This window comes from Dipodomys merriami, unplaced genomic scaffold (assembly GCF_024711535.1).
Source record: "Dipodomys merriami isolate MVZ:Mamm:240054 unplaced genomic scaffold, mDipMer1.0.p SCAF_8, whole genome shotgun sequence".
NCBI classification, from domain to species: Eukaryota; Metazoa; Chordata; class Mammalia; order Rodentia; family Heteromyidae; genus Dipodomys; species Dipodomys merriami.
Window position 1 is genome coordinate 14,258,929 of NW_027206401.1, and position 20,804 is coordinate 14,279,732.

Consider the following 20,804-nt stretch of genomic DNA (forward strand, 5'->3'; position numbering starts at 1 on the left):
CAGAAAAAGTGAATTACAAATACAAGTACTAGAATGAACACGACCATAGTCACGTGAGCCGTTCGCTAAGGTGGCCATTCCCTTGTACAATCTTGTCTTCGTTGAGCTGCTTCGTTGAGCAGTGATCCACTCTGATATACAGAATGAAGGGAAAGTAACGTGGTACCTCCCACAGAGTGAACTTATTAAAAATACCTCGGACTTGCTCCCATACCACTCAGTTTCATGTGAGTTGCTTCTTAGAGGCACACTTCTGGCAAGAAAGTGATGTCTCCCACAAATGGTAAATAAGAATCTACCACTCAGCAAAAGGAAAATGAATGCAGTGGAGTGAATGTAGAAACAGGCTCTCTCCAGGTCAACTCTGACATGACAGGAGCTGGGATAGATGAGATCTATTTGCAATTCACAAGTTCTTGCAAGAAAGTCTGCTCAGCAAACACCATCCTCCCTTTGCAGAAAGCCTTGGGGATCCAAGTGTAAACAAACCTAATTTAATAACCTGAAACCTGACTATTGAACTCTTTGCTATCCTTTGGAGGTTATAAGCTTCATTAAATGACTCTATAATAGTCAATGTAAACTTTTCCAACAAAGGTAGTCACCCAGATCTACACCTTGATTTAATAATGTTCAAGGTTCTTCTTAAGCAAAGTATGTCAGCAAGCTACTCTTCTGTACCTGTTTACTAAGACAATTTTTTCCAATTCCAACTTCCTTGTACTTTTAGCTAGGATTGCAACCCCCATCCTCATCTATTTAAGTGAATTTTAATAATGATTTTGTATGTTATCTTTGATTAGCAAAAAAAAAAAAAGCAAAAGTACAGTTTTTCTAGGAAAAAAATGCCAATGCCAGAATCCCATTAGATCATACCTTGTATCCCTAGTTGCTGTGTTGTAGATCCACAGATCCCCAAGGCTGTATCTACATTGGAAGGCAGGGAACAGGATTCCCTATGATAGTTTCGGAGGAATGTATCTGTGCAAAGGGAACATTACTACTAGGGAAAAAATATAACAAGTACTAAAATTTAAGTTTCACAGCACTTCTCTTTTTTTTCATGTGCAGTGGTATTTTAAAAATGTGTAGAAACCCAGCTTATCTATAAAGAATGACAAGAAAGTCTCTAAATTCTCCCTCATCTGTGAATGTATGTGACCTAGAGTGAGAACTCTAGGTCAGGATCTTGGGGAAAATGAAGATTTCTTTTGTCCAATAATCAAGGATTCCACAGAATTGACATAAAACCCTGGGATAATCTACCAACAATAGCAGGTTACGCGTTTTTTTCCCCTCTAGAAGAGTTAAAGCAATAAGTCTTAATTTTAACTCATGAAAACTAGTTAATCCTCAAAGACAGATGGGCTATAGGCAGACATACCAAGGGTCAAGTGTTGCCCAGGAGGAAGAATTTTCATAATGGGACATCGCTTTTCTGAACGTTTTCATTCAGCACCAAAAGTCTGTGGATTCTATTACCCTGAGATTTGTGCATTCTTCTAGGTCACAGAAAGCAATGCTGCCTCTGTTTCAAAATCGAGGCCTCTCAAATGCATTTATCATCTAGTCTCCCCGTGACTTACTGAAGTCTTTCTCTATCCTTCCAAAACCTGTACTGCAATACATTTGCCTAAAGTTTAAGTTCAAATAGCACTAAAGTAAATATAATGACACAACAAATTCTCAGAGTATGCCATGCCTTTTCAAATTACAAACTACTAACCTATCTTCTAAGACTAGCATGTTCTCCTTGTGAAAATAAAACAGCCTTACTCCCACTCCTGATCATCTATCACTATGCTAGGACCTTGCATAATTATCTCCTACTTACCACATACAATGTCAAAATTCTTACTCTTTAAAAGTAAAACTGGTCCTGTCTCATCCTACTAATCTCCCTAGTTGCTCTCACCCCTCCACCTCGAGAGACCTTGTCTCATATGCAGTAACTTGCCTGCCCTGATTTTATCTTCTACATGGGACAGTGGCCAGCCTGGGAAGCCATGTTCCAGTTCTTGGAACCAGTGAACACATTAGGATGCATGCAAAGGGAAACAAAGGTGGCAGAGCCAATCAAAGCTCCTCATTGCCTGTCTTTAATTAACATATAATTCCAGATTATCCAGGTGGGCCCAATAAGAACACAGGAGCTGTAATCAGTAGAGAGCACTAGGAAGATGACAATGTGAGACTCAGTACAATCCTGTTGGCTTTGAAAACATGGATGCAGAAGGTAATGAGCCAAGACTAGGGAGACTCTAGAAGCTGAAAAAGGCCTCTTAAAAAAATCTGTATTTTAACCAAGTGAAACCTGTATCAGACTTCTGATCATTAAAACTGTAATTCTTCATTTTTGTCATTAAATAATTTATAATTTATATATAATACTTATACATATAGATATAAATTGAGATGATATATATGAGATTGGGAAAATAAAAGCCAAGAGATGAGCCAAAGTTACCATATGACCACCTAATGGTAGGTTCTAGGCTATACAAATAAGAGAGGCAAATATGTCTATACTATATATTATGTAGTATATAAAACCTATCTTTCTGTATCTCTGGGTGTCTAATATACTCATATACTATATATACATCTATAAATGTGTCTATACCATATATTATACAGATATAATGTTTTGAACAAAATGGCAAGTCATTTCCAAGGGGAAAAATAATTATCCTTCCAATGAAATGTTCCACAATTGGATATGCATACAAAAAATAAAACAAAAACAAAAAATTCTGTCAGACCTAGTGGCATACACTTCTAATCCTAACTCTGAGGAGCAGAGCAGGAAGATAGTGAGTTTGAGACCAGTCTGGAGTACATCACCAGATCCTGTCTTAAAATGTTAACCGTTGCTCACAATTTACAGAAGAATTAAGTCCAACCAAATTATATATCTAATAAAAAGACAAAAACTATAAAGCTTCTAGAAAAATATGCATATCTTTGGGGCAGATAAACAAAGAGTACAAAGAAGAATGTGTTAGTTATGCATTGTTATAAAAGATTTTGATAGTTTTTCATTGTCAGACTCTTCCAAAGATACTATTAACAAAACTTAAAGACACATATGGAGAAAAAATATTTGCTGTGTGTATTAATGACTTCTGTTCAGAAATTTTAAAGAATGCTTACAAACACATAACAAAAAGACAATTTGATAACAAAATGGACATAGATATATGTAACAAGATATTTCATCAAAAAGATAGATATTAAAATGGCAAGTACATACATAAAAGTGCTCAACATTATTAGTCATTAGGAAAATGCAAATGAAAACCACAAAGAAATGCCACTACACACCCACTGGAAAGCTAAAAGTGAAAAGACTGACATTACTATTTTGGTGACAATCTGGAGGATTTAGAACTCTCATACATTTCTTGGTAGAACTGCAAAATTGTGCAGCCAACTTTGGAAAATTGGCAGTTTGTTAAAAAATAATTTATAAGGTTAAAAAGTATCATACACCAGGTACTGGGGCTCATATCTGTACTCCTAGCTAATCAGAAGGCTGAGATGTAAAGATTGCAGTTAGAAGCCAGCCCAGACAGCAAAGTCCACGAGACTCTTACCTCCAATTAACCACCAAAAAGCTGGAAGTGGAGCTGTGGCTCAAATGATAATGCACTAGCCACCAGCACTAGTTCAGGGTCTGTGCCCAGACCCTGAGTTCAAGCCACAAGACAAAAATATTATCACACATTTATGACATATAATCTCCCTCCTAGATACATTTTAAAATGAGGGGGAAATTATCCACATAAGACTTGTAGGATGTTCAAACAGCATTATTTATAACTAGTCACAGGCTATCAAGTATATCAAGTAGGTAAATGGAAAAGCAGGTTGGGCATGGTCATGCCATTGGAATACTACTCAGCAATAAAAGGGAAACCATCAATACATACAGCAGCATAGATGAGTCTCCAAAACCTTTTACTAGTTGAGAAACATCAGCCATGAAAAGATGATCTTCTATATGATTTCCTCTATATGAAATTCTAAAACAGTTAAAAGTGTCATGACGCCTCTTTCCAGGAATTGGGTGGAAATACTGCAAAGAGGCAATGGAAAACATTTTGCTGTGAAGAAAATGTCCTGTGTTGATGCTGTCAGAGCCTTTACATCACTATACAGAGTTGACAGAATTCAACAAATTCTACAGAGAAAAGTGGCAAATTTCAATAAAGCAAATTTAGACTGTACACACAAATTCTTCAAATTCTTCAGTCCCTCTCCAGGGATATTAAACTAGCATCTGAAAGAGACTGAGTCCAAAGAGCTACAGTATTTAAAAAGAAAACAAAACGAAACCTCTCTAGCCAGGCACCAGTGACTCATTCCTATAATCCTAGCCATTCAGGGAGCTGAGATCTAAGGATCATGGTTCAAAGTTAGCTAGGGCAGAGAAGGCTGAGAGACTCTTAACTCCAATTAAACAGCAAAGTGTCAGGCTAGAGATGTGGCTCAAATGGTAGAACTGAGTTCAAGCCCCCAGAGTAGTATAAAAATAAATCTCTAGATTTATGAAATATGCAGGCAAGCTGCTATAGACAGAAATCAACTTTAGGAGCCACTCCATTATGAAATAACAATTCTTGTAATTAGGATTAATTACCTTTTCATTGGTGAACCCTAAGAATGCCATGCTCAAAGATGTCAAGAGCTGTGTGTTCAAAGGCTTTCTACTCTGAATCTTGATTCGGCTGAAAACTGGAATGTGGTGATCTTTTCAGGGTGGGCCACTAGACCAATGAGGCCAGCAGATGACTGACCAGCAATAAACAGTGCTGCAAATCATGTGTATTACTCCTGTTACCCTATCATCACTAATAGTAACCCATCTACATTTTACATCTTCTTGCTACCTAGATGTCAAGGAATAAAAAGAACAAAAATGGAGGAATGCCAGGCAGTGCTACTAACTGTACTACTGTATAGTCAAACCTTCATCTTGTTTTCTTTTTCCAACACCTAATAAACAGGTTATTCATCGTGAAGGCTTATTAAGTATAAGGCACTGATCTGAGTATCACAGGATAATGATTCTCAAAATAATGCATCCAAGGCTTGAAAATAAGACAATGATCTAAAGTTGCCACCAATAAATGCTACTGAGGGCTTGAGGTGAGGTCTAAAGTATGGATATATATATCTCATTAGAGAAGAAACTTCCAAGGGAGATTCCCAAAGTATTAAGATACATTCTCTATTATAGTTTTTGATCAGCCTTAAAGACAAAATGGACTGAATCTCTGACTTCCCTTTAAATCTACTGAACTGGGTGAACTGGGTCATGCCTTACAGACACAGAAGGTTCCAAAAGCTTTTCTTTTAGGGTTTCCAAGGCCATGAAGAGAAGTAAAGGCTGCAAATGTAGTTTTTCAACTTTGCATGTCTTTTATCTGAAGCATAGGATGAGATGCTGGAAGGTAGGAAGAAAGGAAGGAGGGAAGGAAGGAAGGAAGGGAAGGAAGGAAGGAAGGAAGGAAATTTACTAATTGCAGTGCAAAGTAGATGCTCCAGGTGAAGAAAATGAGTGGTTCTGTGTCTGAGATCTATGCTCAAAATAACTTTTGATTCTCCTGAGTACTCTAAGCTAAATCTCTCTAACTCTAGCATACATTTCTTAGACCTTTTCTAGTAGAACAGCCTTGCACAAAGCTGATACTAATCTGTCTTTAGAACAGGAGTGTCTCAGAAAAGGGTAGCTTCTTAGCATATTTGGGGTCATTTTCTGCCCAAGGCAGCTGAGTGAAGACCAGACTGTGTATTCATAAGTGATAAGCATTACACGGTGGAAAACATGCTCATCAGCTTGGCCATTCTACTCAATATAATCTGTTTGAGGGATGTCAGACTTCATGGAAAGGTCATATTTACTTTAAAACATTTAACTTCTGAAATTTTGCCCAAAGGCTGACAACTTCAGATTTCTTCCCCATCTTTTCCATAAGGGAAAGAAACAAACCTAAAATAACTCTTTTCTTCATTGTAAAACTGCATGGACACATTATTTTTAAGAATATAGAGTTTTGTATTTAGGTTCTTGGAGAAATTGTGAAAAAAACATACATGGTGGAAAGATAGTGTTAGAGAACTTAATTCTTTCCAGATAAAGCAATGGCTCCAATCTAATTTTTTGAATGTGTGCTTAATATGCTTAAAACTCAAAAGATGTGGTTTTGTGCGATTTGGGATCAAGTTTTAAATAAAGGCCCTGAAATAGTGTTTCTCTGTGGTGACAGGAAATGGGAAATTGGTCTCCTGGACAAGAATATCACAAAATGGGAGAGACAATTGACAAAATGAAATAAATGCATGAAGAACAGGCTATTTAAATTTAAGGACTATATATTTATAATGTGATTGGCCAGGATGTAGTAAATGAGAAAGGATGAAACAGAAGACACAGATCTTTATTTGATATTCATTTTGGAAAGGGGGGACTTTAGCTGTAGAGTCCAACAAAGGAGATCAGCACACTAACAACTATATCATGTGTACAGTATATCTAATCATAATTCCAAAGAAGGTAAAATGTAGGTTTCCAAGAAGACCATGGCAGAGAAGGTCTATGACAATGACCATGATAGGCATAGTAAAGCCAGGAGCCTCTCACTCATCCTCGGAGAAGATTACGTCTATGATTAGCCAAGCAAGCACATATTTTGTGCTTTAACAAATATAATCTGAGAGGTCTGTAAATGTGTGATGAGTTTACAGATTCTAGAGGTAAAGCTCAGTGAAGTGTATTAACTGTTACAAAGCTAGGGAAAATGTGCTGAATCAAGAAGATAAAGGGGAAAGGGGGGGCTCTGATGAAAATGCATTGTATTCATAAACCACTTGGTCACATGGCATCTCCTTTGTACAACTGCTTAAAGATACTTTAATGAACAGATAAGAAGGTAAAGACAAAATTAAGGGTCATTCAGTGAGGCTGCCTGCTCCCTCTGCCCCTCACCAAGCTTTCTCAAGCAATTACTGCATAGTTTCTGTGCCAAAGCAACATGCTAGCAGAACACAGAAATAAATGATGATGCTCTTTGACCCATTGCAAATGGAAACTATCATTGTCATAAATGCCTTTAAAACATCCATGTTAGCATTCTGTCATGAATTGAAATGCCTGGAATAATCAACTTACAAACAGAAAGGGACTATTTATTGTAGGGTTATTAAATTTCATTTTGCTTCGTATGTTGAGATAGCATCTCACTGTGGAGCTCAGACCCGTCTTGAACCTGTGATCCACCTGCCTCTCCCACCCAAGTGTTGGGACACAAAACCAGGAAAAGGTAGAACTTGACTCACAGTTTTGGATGCTCCATCTTCTGCTCATTGGCTCCATGGCTTTGGGCCTGTGCTGAGATAGTACAGTATGGTGGGGGCCAACATGTAGCAAAGCAAAATGCTCATCACATAGCCAAGAAAAAAAAAAAGATGATAGGGAAGGAGTCAGAGTCCTACAATCCCCTATGACCTAAGTACCTCCTCCAAATTACCAACTTCTCCCAATAGTACTACCTTCAACGCATGGGCTTTAGGGGCATTTTCCTTTGGGTGGAATTTTCAGGATCTAAATTCACCTACCATGGATCAAGACATAAGACATCATATTTCAGCAACACCATGCACTATTTTGTCTGTATATCATCAGGGTCATTGGTTAACTAGGAGCCGTGGCTTACTGCCATATTCTATTGAGCGTGAAGACTGGACCTTACAGCATCAGCACAAGTAAACATCAAAATTCAAAGCATGGCTTCCATAGATTGCATATCACTTTACAATCTGGTCATAAGTCATAAAATCATAAGTCAAACCATTTTTAAGTTGGATGACCATTTTGGTATGAAATCTGGTTCATGCTGATGCATATCAACAATTCAGTATTTATATGTGTGTGTGTGATGGTATGATATACTATTAAGAGATGATATACTCTATCACTTTATTATATATAGCAAATTGTGATAACTTTAACTTTCAAGCTGTCAAAGCAATATTTTAGACTATTATTAAGAAAAGGAGATATATATTAAAATCTTCCTACATACTGAGCCTTCAAATCATAGCTACTATTATATGTTCATGCACATAAATGTTTTTACTGTCTTTAAAAATACAGAATCAGAATAAATTTAACTATTCACTAACAGAATTTCAATAATTATGAAGGATTCCAAGGAAATAATATTCATTTATCCCAAATTGGCTTTTTACTAAGTACAGCTCCACATATAAAGGATGATGTGCAGAAAGAAAGTTATTTTACAAGTAAAGACATGAGTTTTAAAAGAGCTAAAATGTCCCCCTATATGGAATAATCTTATAAAATGTTTACCATGAGAAGAGAAAATAAAAGGATTTAAAGAAATGCAGAATAGCTAGAAATGCAAAATCATTTTCTCATGAGATACAGAAACTTCAAGTCATTTCCTCAAAAAAGTATATCTGTGATAAAACAATTAAAGCTTGACATATTGTATAAATTGCTAATTATAAGAAAGATTATAAAGTCTCATGTCAAGATTCAAATCCTAGTTCTGCCTCTGCCACACTGATAACTTACTTTACTTTGCCATTCATCCAATGGTGAAAATATTAGTACCTATCTCATCATTTGATTATGATAATTGAGATAGCTAACATGCTTAGAATAGTAAGTCCTAAAAAGATGTCCATAAGAATTGTATTGTAGGGACTGGGAATGTGGCTAGTGGTAGAGTGCTTGCCTAGCATACATGAAGCCCTTGGTTTAATTCCTCAGTACCACATAAACAGAAAAAGCCAGAAGTGGTGCTGTGGCTCCAGTGGTAGAGTGCTAGCTAGCCTTGAGCAAAAGAAGCTCAGGGACAGTGTCCAGGCCCTGAGTACAAGCTGCAGGACTAGCAAAAAAAAAAAAAAAAGAATTGTATTGTAAAATTAATACTGTAGATATGGTGAGCATAGTTCTGAGAAACATCTCAAAAATGGCAATTTTATAGAGCCAAAAGAAATTATTCTTTTACATGATGATAAGCTTGATTGATTACTTATTTGGTGAGAATACTATACTAATTTGTCTAAAATCTGATTCTTTTGTGAGTCTGCTGGCTTTCTTCCTGGTTTGTATTTTTTGTTTATTTTCTTTTCCATGATCTCAAATTGGTTAGATACAGACTACTTCATTTTCTTTGAGACTTTATTTTTTTCCCTAAATCTATTTTTCTTGGTTACAGCTTAGTAATCATTATGGATAGTCATAAATTTATGATGGTTTGAGTTTTAATTTTCTTTGATTTTATAAAAATGAAAACCTGACATGTTTGGTAGAAACTACACTTTGAATTCAGAATTTAATCTTTTCTCAGGCTCGCAGTATTTGCTACAATAGCCTTTTGTGAGGTGGAGCAGTAGCAGCAAACACTACTCCCAGGAAGCCATAATATCAAATGTGAAAAAACAAAACACTACAGTACATTTAGTCTTATACCAACAATATTCAGTCACTTAGGTGCTATCAATAGAGTTTAGACATAATATTTATACTTTCATTGGGACATACTCCATTGTTCTGCCCTGGAATATCTGTTTAAGCAATTCAGTCTTAATGACAGAATGTGGGTTTTTGTGAGGACATTATTATGAAAGAAACTGGAATCCATTTAAAGGTATGGAGCATGAAGAGTAAAGAGTGACATTATCTGACTTAAGTTTTAAAAGATCATTTTTCCTCCGTGTTAAAAAGAAGTGAGAAGTCGATTATGTGGTGACTGTGACAAGCCAAGCATGAAATGATGCTGGCGGGGCCTAGGACAGCCGCAGTAGAATGGTGGTAGGTTGTCACACTCTCAGTATGCTTTGATGGTAGTGCCAAGAAATATTCCTGATGTTCTAAAGGCAAAATAATGATGGAAAATGAAAGTCATGAAAAAAATTAAAGAACTTACTAGTTGGGGGCAAATACCATCTTGGGGGAGGGGAGAAGGTGCAATGGGATGAAGAAGATTCTGATAGATAGATAGATAGATAGATAGATAGATAGATAGATAGATAGATAGATAGATAGATAGATAGATAGATAGATAGATAGATAGATAGATAGATAGATAGATAGATAGATGACAGATGCAGAGAGAGAGAGAGAGGGAGAGAGAGAGGGAACAAAACACACCAGTTTGCAAAGGGGGAAATGTAATAGAGAAGGTATGCTTGTTCAAAGTACACTGGACATACTCATAGACTCATACTATTAATGTATACTAACAAGAATAAAATTTTAAAAGTCCTATCTTTAATGAAATACCTCTTATAATCTACACACAGACTTACTTTCACCTATGAAAGAGGTCTGCTTTCACCCATGCAACACTCCTGCGAATCTGGCAGCAGCCAGGGTCATACCATATATTATGAGAGAAAAATCAGATGACACCTGACCTTAAAAGTAGTCCATCATTTGGTAGCGGATACTCCTTTGAATAAGGGGGAGATAGACTTGATGGCATTATTTGAAGGGTTGGAAGTTGAAGCTTAAAGCTAACTGTTAAAGGCTCTGGATATGTCTGCTGAAATGGGGAACCAAGTCCACCAAAGGCCACTGGCATGGCTGACAGAGCTGCACTTACAATAGAGCTCATCCCACAAAGAGAGAGAGAATGAATCCCCTTGGAAGGCTAATTACAAGTGCACAGTGTTGCTACTTGACTTTGTACCTGGAAGAGTCCTTGACGTTCTCATATCTGAAGCTTAGAGAAGAAGGAACTATCAGCAAAGAAACATTTAATATTGTATGATTCACATATAGGGCCATCTGCATGCATACACAAGCAAACCAAGTATGGGGCAGGCAGGAGTGGGTTTCCGTGTAGCAAACCCTTTGAAAATTGGACAGACAGAGTCATGAAATGGATACCAGGAGGTTGAAATACAACCTCTGGAGGTAGGCAGGGAAGGCTGACAAATGGAGAGAGGAATGGGGGTATATAAGAATCATAAGCTTCTGTGTGCATATGAGAACTGGCAGTAGGAAATGAGGAGTTAGAAGGGATGCCACATTTGTGGGTGAGAACAATGGAAGGAAGGGCACAAATCAAGGTACACTACACACACAAAATAGACTTGCTCAATTAAAATCCCTTTGCACAGTTATTGAAGATAATAATATCAAGAGGAAAATAATTGAAAATGGATGTTTTCTTTGACATCCTCAAGGATGTGGAAGCAAAAGCCAACACCACTTTGATAGATCCTCGTGAAATGTAGCCCAGACAGACAGACACAGGCTTCTCCTCACTTTTGCCTAGAGTCCAGTTTGAGTGTGTCGAAGTTTTCATGCCATTGGTATGGGTAGCAGTGATTTGGGAAGCTCAAGTATGCATTGTGGCAATAGTTCTTTACAATATGTTTACAGAACCCACCACAAATGGACACCAGGAAATAGGTATGACATGTAACTGCTCTCTTCTTGAGCAAACTCGTGAAAATTCAGGGATGCTGACATGAGCTCACTTGTCTTCTATTAGCAGATAAGCAAAAATCAGAAAAGCCTAACCTGCCATTACCATTTTGCCTAGCTTTTAAATAATGATGATGGGATGAATTTACACTCCAATTATGTTGCAACATTTTGTATGATTATGTGTCATAATTAGGAAGTCCACAGACCTCCAAGCTCATCTATTTTGCCACATCTGTTCAAGATACCTAGGACTAAAGTAGAGATAGCCTTTGAGGATAGTAGAGAGGATAAATTTGACAAATAGATTTTAGTTGTTTTTAATTAATAAACATAAGATTTTTGACAAAAATTCTTTATAAAAAGCAGTCATTTTACAAAAGCAATCGAAAGAACTGAATATCTGTGCACCATCTGTCCTAGTGCATATATTAAGAACACTTCAACAATGTGCTTATATCCTTTTAACTCCTAAGACAGATATTATTTTGTCTTTAAATACTCCTTAAAGGGCTAGCTTTCTCAAGAATATTTCAAGTGGCTTCGTACAACTGCATCATACTGAAGAAACAGAACGGTTCTTGGTGGCCATCTGCCAATGTTACCCAAATCCAAACCTATTCATCATCATCTTGAATTTCACCTTTGTCCTTACTGCCACACCTCCTCTGTCCCACTGTTTCCTCTATTGGTCTGTATTTCTCTCCCATTGTCTCAAAAGTCTTCAGTGTCTCATGCTGTAATCCAGATGGTGAGGTGAATCTCACCATTGTGTTAGTCAACGCCACAAGCACAGAATAGAAAGGGTCAGCAATGGAGGTTCTTTGGTGAGTGTGGTGGGACTGTATTCCAGCAGTGGAAGAGATAAAATGAGGCACTGAGATCTGGGGCTGAATGTGAGAGTGCTGAGAAGTTTTCCTTCCAGTACCAAATATGAATTTCTCGGAAAACATGCTCAGTTCCTTCACACAGTGTGGGAAGAGGGCAAAGTAAACATGTGACCAGGTAGGCCAAAAATCCTAAGAAAATCAACAATGCAATGGAGAATCTATTTCTGCAGAAATAAATACGATCTAGAGAGTAGAGATTTTAGACCCTACCACCTACCATTCCAAAAATTGCCTGTGGAAAGCATCATGATTATCCAATTCATAAGTGTGCAAGGAGATTATATTTCTCTATCTGAAGTTCACCTGAAAGCCAGGTGACTCATGCCTATAACCACAGCTAATGCCAGAAGGCAGAGATCAGGAAGATCATGGTTCAAGGCCAACTGAGGCAAAAATGAGACTTCATCAGAACCAATAAACTGAGGCACACACTGTGATCCTAGCTATGTGGGAGGGATGGTTAGGAGGTTCCCAGTCCACGGCCGGCTGGGGATGCAACCTCATAGGAAAAATAATTAGAGCAGAAGACAATTGGAGGGTGTCTGGGGCAGTAGAATGCTAGGCAAGCCTAAGGCCCTAAATTCAAATCCCAGTACTGCCAAAGTAAAAATTAAAGATCAGGGATGGAGATGGAGGTACGTCTCAAAGGAACAGAATTTTGTGGCCAATCCCTGTAGGTCCCAAGTTCAAAGCCCAGTACGAGAGATAAATAAAATGTAGATGCATGCGTTCACTTGTATTTGGCCAACTAAATTTCAAACTTTTATTAGATATTTTCCATTTCCACTGCTTCCCACCAATCGCTGCTCCTCTGCCCCCCCTACCAAGTGCCCCCACTAAGATTTCCATGCTTAGGAAGTATGCAGACATACCATTTGCTGGGGGAGGAGGGCAGGGGAGGGGGGCGGGGAGCTGTATCCATGCAAAGAAATAATTCTCCAGGACAAGACACATTCGGACAAAGGACTTCCCGTCCTTCTGTGGATTACCCTTATTATTTTATTAAGGATTATTCTGGGTTTTTTCTCTCTTTCTCTCTTTCTTTCTCCCTTCCTTCCTTTCTCCCTTCCTTCCTTCCTTCCTTCCTTCCTTCCTTCCTTCCTTCCTTCCTTCCTTCCTTCCTTCCTTCCTTCCTTCCTTCCAATAGTCTTCCTCCCAAGGAGACCCAAAACTGATGCTAAACCCAGCTACTGCACAGCTCAGACTACCTGGAATCAGGAAGAAAGAGTAAGTGTGTATAAAGTAATTTATAGGTGTGTGTGTGAGGGGGGGGGCGAGGGGGGAGGGAGGAAGGGAGGGAGGGGGGGAGAGGGAGAGGCACAGAGTGGCTCACCTTCCGATGAGGGAGAACTCGCCCACGACGCCCAGGCGCCTCATGGCGCTCAGGAGGCCGCGCACGGTCATGCCCTCGCAGAAGCACACCACCACTCTGGCCTTGGGCAGCCGCTCGCGGAGCTTGCGCAGGAGGCGGTCGAAGCTCTTCTCCCCGGCATTGCTGTAGATCTTGTCCGAGTGGGCGATGCACAGGCCTTCCTGAGCCGCCAGTTCTTTGAAGGCGTCCATGCCACTCTCCCCGTAATTCCCTGCACGGAAATAAAAACATCCAGCATGGGTTGAAGGGAGCAGAGGCAGAGGCCGGGGAGCGGTGCTTACCACGGCCTGGGGGGCCCTGAGTGACGGGGGGCGCATGTGCTCAGGCCCCGGCCTGCCCCATCCTCTGCAGCTGCGGCGGTCCCTGGGCCTGAAGGCAAACCTGAGTACAGACGGTAAGCCAGGTGGAGCCAGCCCAAACACCTCCATGGAAGTCAAGAGAAGTGATCCGCGCTGGGACGCTCAGCGTGGAACAAGTTTGGGGAGATAAAGGATGGCGGCCCTACTTGACAGCCAGGGGTGAGCAGGGTTGTCCCAGATTTTAACCAGAGCAGGGTGATCTTGGGGTGGAGAGGTCAGCTGGCCTGTGCTGGCTCCTGGTTTAGAGGTCGATGCTCCTGCTGATAGGAGGCCCCCCACCCGCCCTGAGGCTTCCCTGACCAGCAAACGCACAAAGCAGAGGGAAGGCTAAACAGATCAGGAGCAAAGCTGCTGGGCTGAGTCAAAACCCACTGCCAGGATGAAGAGAAGCCACGAGGAGACACTTGGCCGTAGACTTCGATTTCTACTTTAGATCATTCTTACAACCAAGTGCGCTTCTGGGTAGTCAGAACTCGTAGATCTATGGGATACATACCACTTGGCCATTTCTCTCTTCTTCATTGATGACTCTGGCCTTAAAAGCTCCATATTCCTGGTGTTTCCCAAGTTTAGAGACGTTGATATCAACGTGCATGATGCTTGCAATATCCTGTCCTCCAAATTCCTCAACCTCCCGGGCTCCATTGCTATTTCCTGTAACTTGTCTAACAGTCTACCTCTTGCCATTGAAAAAGTTCCTAAGTTCTACTCCTTTCATCACAGAATTTCCCAAACTTCATACAAATATAAAATCCATTCACTCCCTAGCCTGCATTCTCCCTTCCAGCTCCATCTGGTTTTGACTTGACAGCATATCTTCAGTCAATCCCTTCCAAATTCCAGAAGCCTCCCATGTCTTCCTGACAAAACCCATTTGCTAATTAAACCCAACAAATCCTCTCCTGTGCTTCTACCCAGGCCAGGCTCGAGCTCATTTCCAAATACTGACTGGTTTTCTGTAAAATTCATGAGAACACATAGGGAAAGGGCATCCAGCAGTACTTGGAAATTCTACTATATCACTCCTGTAAATATATTTTCTTACCAGCCCTATGATTATTACACCTGTATGCTTCTCTCTGTCTCTAAAATAAGGGCTCTTCCATCACCCTTTCTCACCTGGGGTTCTCAGCTCCTGGCTCAATAAGGACAGGGAGAGTCCGATAAAAATAAATCCTGCCACACACTATAACATGTGTGCACCTTTCTTCATTGACACTGGAATTCTCTGGAAATTTTTTTGCATTGCAATTTATAAGGGATTAAGTATAAAACTAATCTCTGCTCAAGAACATTGGATTCATCACATTTTGTCTGTTCAAATATTTTATGCAGCAACTACTCCTGCTGTCTTGGATAATCAACTTATCTCTCCTAATGATGTTGATTTAAAACAAAACTCCTGGGCCCATTACCTCCCTTGAGTTACCAGTGGATTCTCTACACTTGCTCTCCCCACACACCCACAATAACAGTTAATGAAGTAAAAAAAATCTGCTTCTTAATATTCCATTCTCTGATTTTTTTGTATTTTTAATTGACTATAGTTGGATGCAAAATTTTGTATACATTCAATGTGCACAATGATCTTAATGAGTTCAGACACCTGGATACATATCTCCTCAGAATCTTCTCTTGTTAAAAAATCTTCCGTGGTAGAGTGCTTGCCTTGAGCTGAAGAGCACAGGGACAGCCCCCAGGCCCAGAGTTCAAGCCCCAAGACCGACAAAAAATATCTTCTGTTGTTGAAGCTGCTAACATCTCTGTTGCCATATTCCATGACTGGCTCTTTGCCTTTATTTACCAGCCATTTAGCTATGTTTCTTCATTGCAGCACTTCATGATCATAGTTCCTGTGACAGAAGTGCTCTTGCTTTCCTCATGAGCTACTAATCTCTCTAGTCAGTGGGTATGGATAATAGTAATCACCTCAAATAGTAATAGTAATAAGACAACAACTCTAAGCTTCAAACTATGCCTTGGAACAAAAGACACTATTCATTTGTCTATCTGATATATCCATTTATAAACATCTGAAGTTTTACATATCTGAAATAATCTTTGCTTCTCTTTTTTTGTAGACATTTTCTTTCAGATATTTCCTGTTAACAATAATGCCTTTGTAGATCAAGTTACTCAATGAGAAATTTTAAGAACTATTTTAATATCCGTAGTTTTCTTGTATACCTGACCCATTTTTTGTAGACTCTAACTCTAGAATATTCCTAATCCATCCTCTCTTCTCCACTTAAACCTCCTGCTACAATAAACCATGGCTTAGACCATGCTGCCTGAAACAAAAGACTCTTGTTCAAGTTATTTATTGAGAACAAGAAGACCAAAAGTAGCAGGGTAGGATGAGAAGGGAAAGCAAGGCAGGAAAGTTGTCTCGGCCAAAGATTAGCTGCAGGCTGGTCCCAGAAGAAAGTGCTAGAACACATGATAGCATAGACCCAGTCCTAAAATATTGTACAACAAGGAGAAAGAAAATCAGGCTGACCATTGACAGAATCCTACACACACACACACACACACACACACACACACACACACACACACACACACACACACACACACACACGCACACACCCCATCACCACCACCAACCACCACTACCACCACCACCACCACCACCACCACACCACCTCCCAGCACTTCTCTAGCCAACTAGATTCTTTGCTTCCATTCTTATTCCCAACAATTGATTTCATATCCAGAAACCAGACTATAGTTATAAATTGAATTATGTTATCCAGCTACAGAAAGCTTCCATTGCTTCCCAACATGCTTGGAAGAAACTAAAACTCCTCACCCTAGATTACCATGGGCTGAGATCTCCAACTTCTCCAACTCTCTCTCTCTTCCCACTTCCTTTGCTCATCTTCTCCAGTCCTGTGGCAGTATTATTCTTCCTGGAGTATCCCCAGCTCATCCATGCCTCTGTATTAGCTTTCTCCATCATTACATAAAAGGATGGTATTTTACCAGATGTTCTTGTCAGTCATATCGCTACATAAATTCCCCTTCTCTAAAAAGTCTTCTTAATCAGTTAGCTTAAATTAGCCTCCCACTAAATCCAATACATTAGTTGATTTTTATCTCAATACCTGATAGTTTTGTTTTTTATTCTCCCTAGAACATAAGCCCCATGATTACATCTGTTAATGATCTGTTCCAAGATATATGTTCAATATTTAGTATAGCCCCAGATACTTAAATTCACGATAAAAGCGTATTTTTATATAACAGGCCAAAAAAGAAATAAGCAATATGCAATATGCAATATATAACAAATATATAAAACTCAACAATAAATATACTAATAATTTGACAATTATCTTCACATATTTAAGGTAAATGTAAGGTAAATACAGCATAATTTAGTCAAAACACCTGAAAAAGAGTGACATTATCCATAAAAGACTTGGGACTAAAATTTTTCATGAGCATTGTAATGACATCTAATGAGATGTTTCCAGATCTCTCTCTCCATCACCCTCAGTGTCCTGACGGGGTGTAGTGAAGTTCAAATGGAAGCATTAGCACATCACAGATCCCTGGTTCCCTGGACTTTGCAGAGATGTCAGAGCCCAGACAAGAGGCATTGACTGATTATATGGGAGAAAACTGCAGCTGACAAGTGAATGCTTTATTTATCTTCAGCAGAGATCACAGGAAGGAAGCTAGATGCCACTTCCTCCCCATAAATGCAGGTTCAGGAATCTGCAAGGTAAGTACACACACACACACACACACACACACACACACACACACCCAGCAGACTCTCAAAAGTCACTGTTGGTCTGTTAGAACATTGGATTAAAAGAACAACATCATGGTGCTAACTCAGAGACTTCAGTCACAAATATTATTTTACTCCTTTATCAAAACACGTGCAGGTTTAATGAGCAAAAATGGTCTTTTCATAAGTATAAGAAGTTTCATATGTTGTAAGTCTAGTAAAGGCTATAGACATACTTAGTTCACACCCCTCAGCTTTGACAAGGAAAAAAGATGTGAAAGGCAGAGCAGTGGACAACACAGCTTCTACCTGTCCTGACTCTCAGATTCCTGCTCTATTCACTCAATGCTCTAAGACTACTACTGAATATCTGTATTTCCATTATCTAAAATAAAAATCTGAGTAGGTTAATTTGTTCAATGAAATGTTAGTCTCAATTTCTGTATTGATAAATTCTTGTTTGGACAGCAATTCCTACTTACACAGATAAATAGAAAACTGAGGATTATATATTGAACTGTATTTACACTATGCATTTCTCTCAGAGTACCCACTTATCTTCAAACTCACATGTAAATTTCTGTGAAAGGAGCCATATCTAATAACAACAACAACAACAATAAATTTTATAAATTTTTATACTTAAAAAAATTGCAGCTGGGCGCTGGTGGCTCACGCCTGTAATCCTAGCTACTCGGGGGACTGAGATGTGAGGATCGCAGTTCAAAGCCAGCCCAGGCAGGAAAGTCCGTTAGACTCTTATCTCTAATAAACCACTAGAAAACTGGAAGTGGTGCTGTGGCTCAAGTGGTAGAGTGCTAACCTCAAGGTGAAGGAAGAGCTGAGGGACAGCGCCCAGAGTTCAAGCCCTACGACCAACAACAACAAAAAAAGCATTCATGAGCAGTATCACATTTGACTCTTTAAATGTAGTGCATCCATTATCAATAGTACTAGATTGAAAAAAAAATACAAAATGAGAACAAATCATGCCCCACTGAGGCTAAAGTTGTGCTACTTACCTTAACAAGCAACAGAGCTAATAACTAATGAGTCAAGTACAAGTACCTAGAATAAGTTTTGTTGGTTAAGGACCAAGCAAAAGAACATAAAGAAAGTAATATATGTCCTGAGTCTTAAAACACAGTATGTTTTCCATAAATAGAAAGAAAACAAAGGGACTTGTAGTCTTTAACTGCCTGGTAGGTCATGAACAATGTCAGACTGAAGATAATACTCTCAGCTGGAAGTCTATCCTAACCCTCCTCTCCTCCCTTTATCCTGCCCCTCGGCCCCCTCCTGCCTTTCTAGATATTGAAGGATTTATTTAGACATCTCTCTGGATCTAGTATCTGCTGACCTGAAAAATAAAATGGCAATATGATTATAAATATTTTGGGCGAGTAGGAAGATGTATATTTTCATTCCATTAGCATTTTATTGAACTGTCAACTAAAAAACATATGTTTTGGTTCTGTACTTTCAGGGTTACCAAATAATTGAACACTGGTTTTCCCTTCAATTTGATAAATATTTAGTATGTATCCAGGATTAGATGAAGCACCTAAGCCTGCCACTTATTCACATAACAATTTCCTTATAAAAACAATAATACTCCACCATGAAGCTCAAAAATGTTAAATAAGCCAGGCACCTGTGGCTCACACCTGTAATCCTACTCAGGAGGCTGAGCTCTGAGGATCATGGTTCAAAGCCATCCTGGGCAGGAAAGTCCGTGAGACTCTTATCTCCAATAAAACCACTAAGAAAACTGGAAGTGGTGCTGTGGCTCAAGGGGTAGAGCTCTAGTCTTGAGCTGAAGAGCTGAGGGACAGCACCCAGGCCCAGAGTTTAAGACCCATGACAAAAAAAAAAAAAGTTAAATAATTTTCCCAACTTCAGTGCATCCAGGATTTACCATCTAACTCAGAAGTTCTCTCTCACCACAGTCATTTAAATGGTCTACAAGAGTAATGACACAGCACAAGCTCAAGCTCACAGAACACAGCAACACTGAGATGAATGTGCTTCATGAGAAATGAAAATTGCTGCAATGCTAGATTTGGGACTAAAAGTATAGGGATAATTAGATACCACCTCTTGGATAACATCAGAATGAAACAGGTCCAAGGAGAACATGAGTGAAGGGCTGGCATGCAGGTGAATAGCAACAAACTGAAGCCCCACAAGGAACTTTTAGAGACTGGGTAAAGAAATCCCACTGGAGCAGACAGTCCATAGTTTATAGAATGAAACTCTGCAACAATTTCTAGTAAGGCATCTGGCATAAGGCTACAGCATAGAAATGTGCTATGTTTCTGCAATATAACAGATTTTATAACAGACTTTATTCCTGTTACAATGTTGCCTAAAACCTACAGAGTGAGAGAGAAAGGGAAGGTTGACCCATAAAACAGAAAACTTTACATGTTGACAAATCTTCATTTCCAAATTAGTGACAAGATAAAAAAAGATTTACAGAGAATAAATCTGGATATTCTAGTAAAATAAGCATCTAAATAACTGGTCAAGATGTTTGTAAGGGGTATACATAAGAATATTTATATTTCCATGAACATGGGGTTTACAAAGAAATATTTTTATTTGTATACCAAAAAAAATTTAGAGTAAGAGGAGTGGACAGTATTAGCAAATAAGTTTAAGAAAGGCACTAAAAAGGGGGTGATCACAATCGTAATATTCAATATACACATGTAAAAATGGAACCAGGTAACTTGAGTGGGAAGGTGGCATGGGGAGAGATGAAGAAAGATGCTGATAGAAGTGAGACTGATCAAGACATACTGTACTCAGAAATTGATATGTCAATTGAAACCCCTCTGTGGAATTACTTAAAGGTAATTTTGTAAAGGAAAGGAGAGGGGAGGAGAGAGGAGGAGAGGGAAGGAGGAGAAGGGCGGGGAAGGGAAGGGGAGGAGAAAGAAAGGGAAAGGGAAGAGGAAGAAGGGAA

General features: G+C 39.1%; 1 protein-coding gene across 4 annotated transcripts in view; it reads right to left on the bottom strand.

The window, feature by feature from the left end:
* The window catches only part of Grm1 (glutamate metabotropic receptor 1), a 300,312-nt gene that overhangs the window by 196,487 nt on the left and 83,021 nt on the right, over positions 1 to 20,804 (bottom strand). For all 4 annotated transcript variants that reach the window (XM_070010072.1, XM_070010070.1, XM_070010074.1 and 1 more), the window contains exon 3: positions 13,694 to 13,943. In XM_070010072.1, coding sequence (XP_069866173.1) covers positions 13,694 to 13,943 — 250 coding nt within the window. The remainder of the gene's footprint in view (positions 1 to 13,693; positions 13,944 to 20,804) is intronic.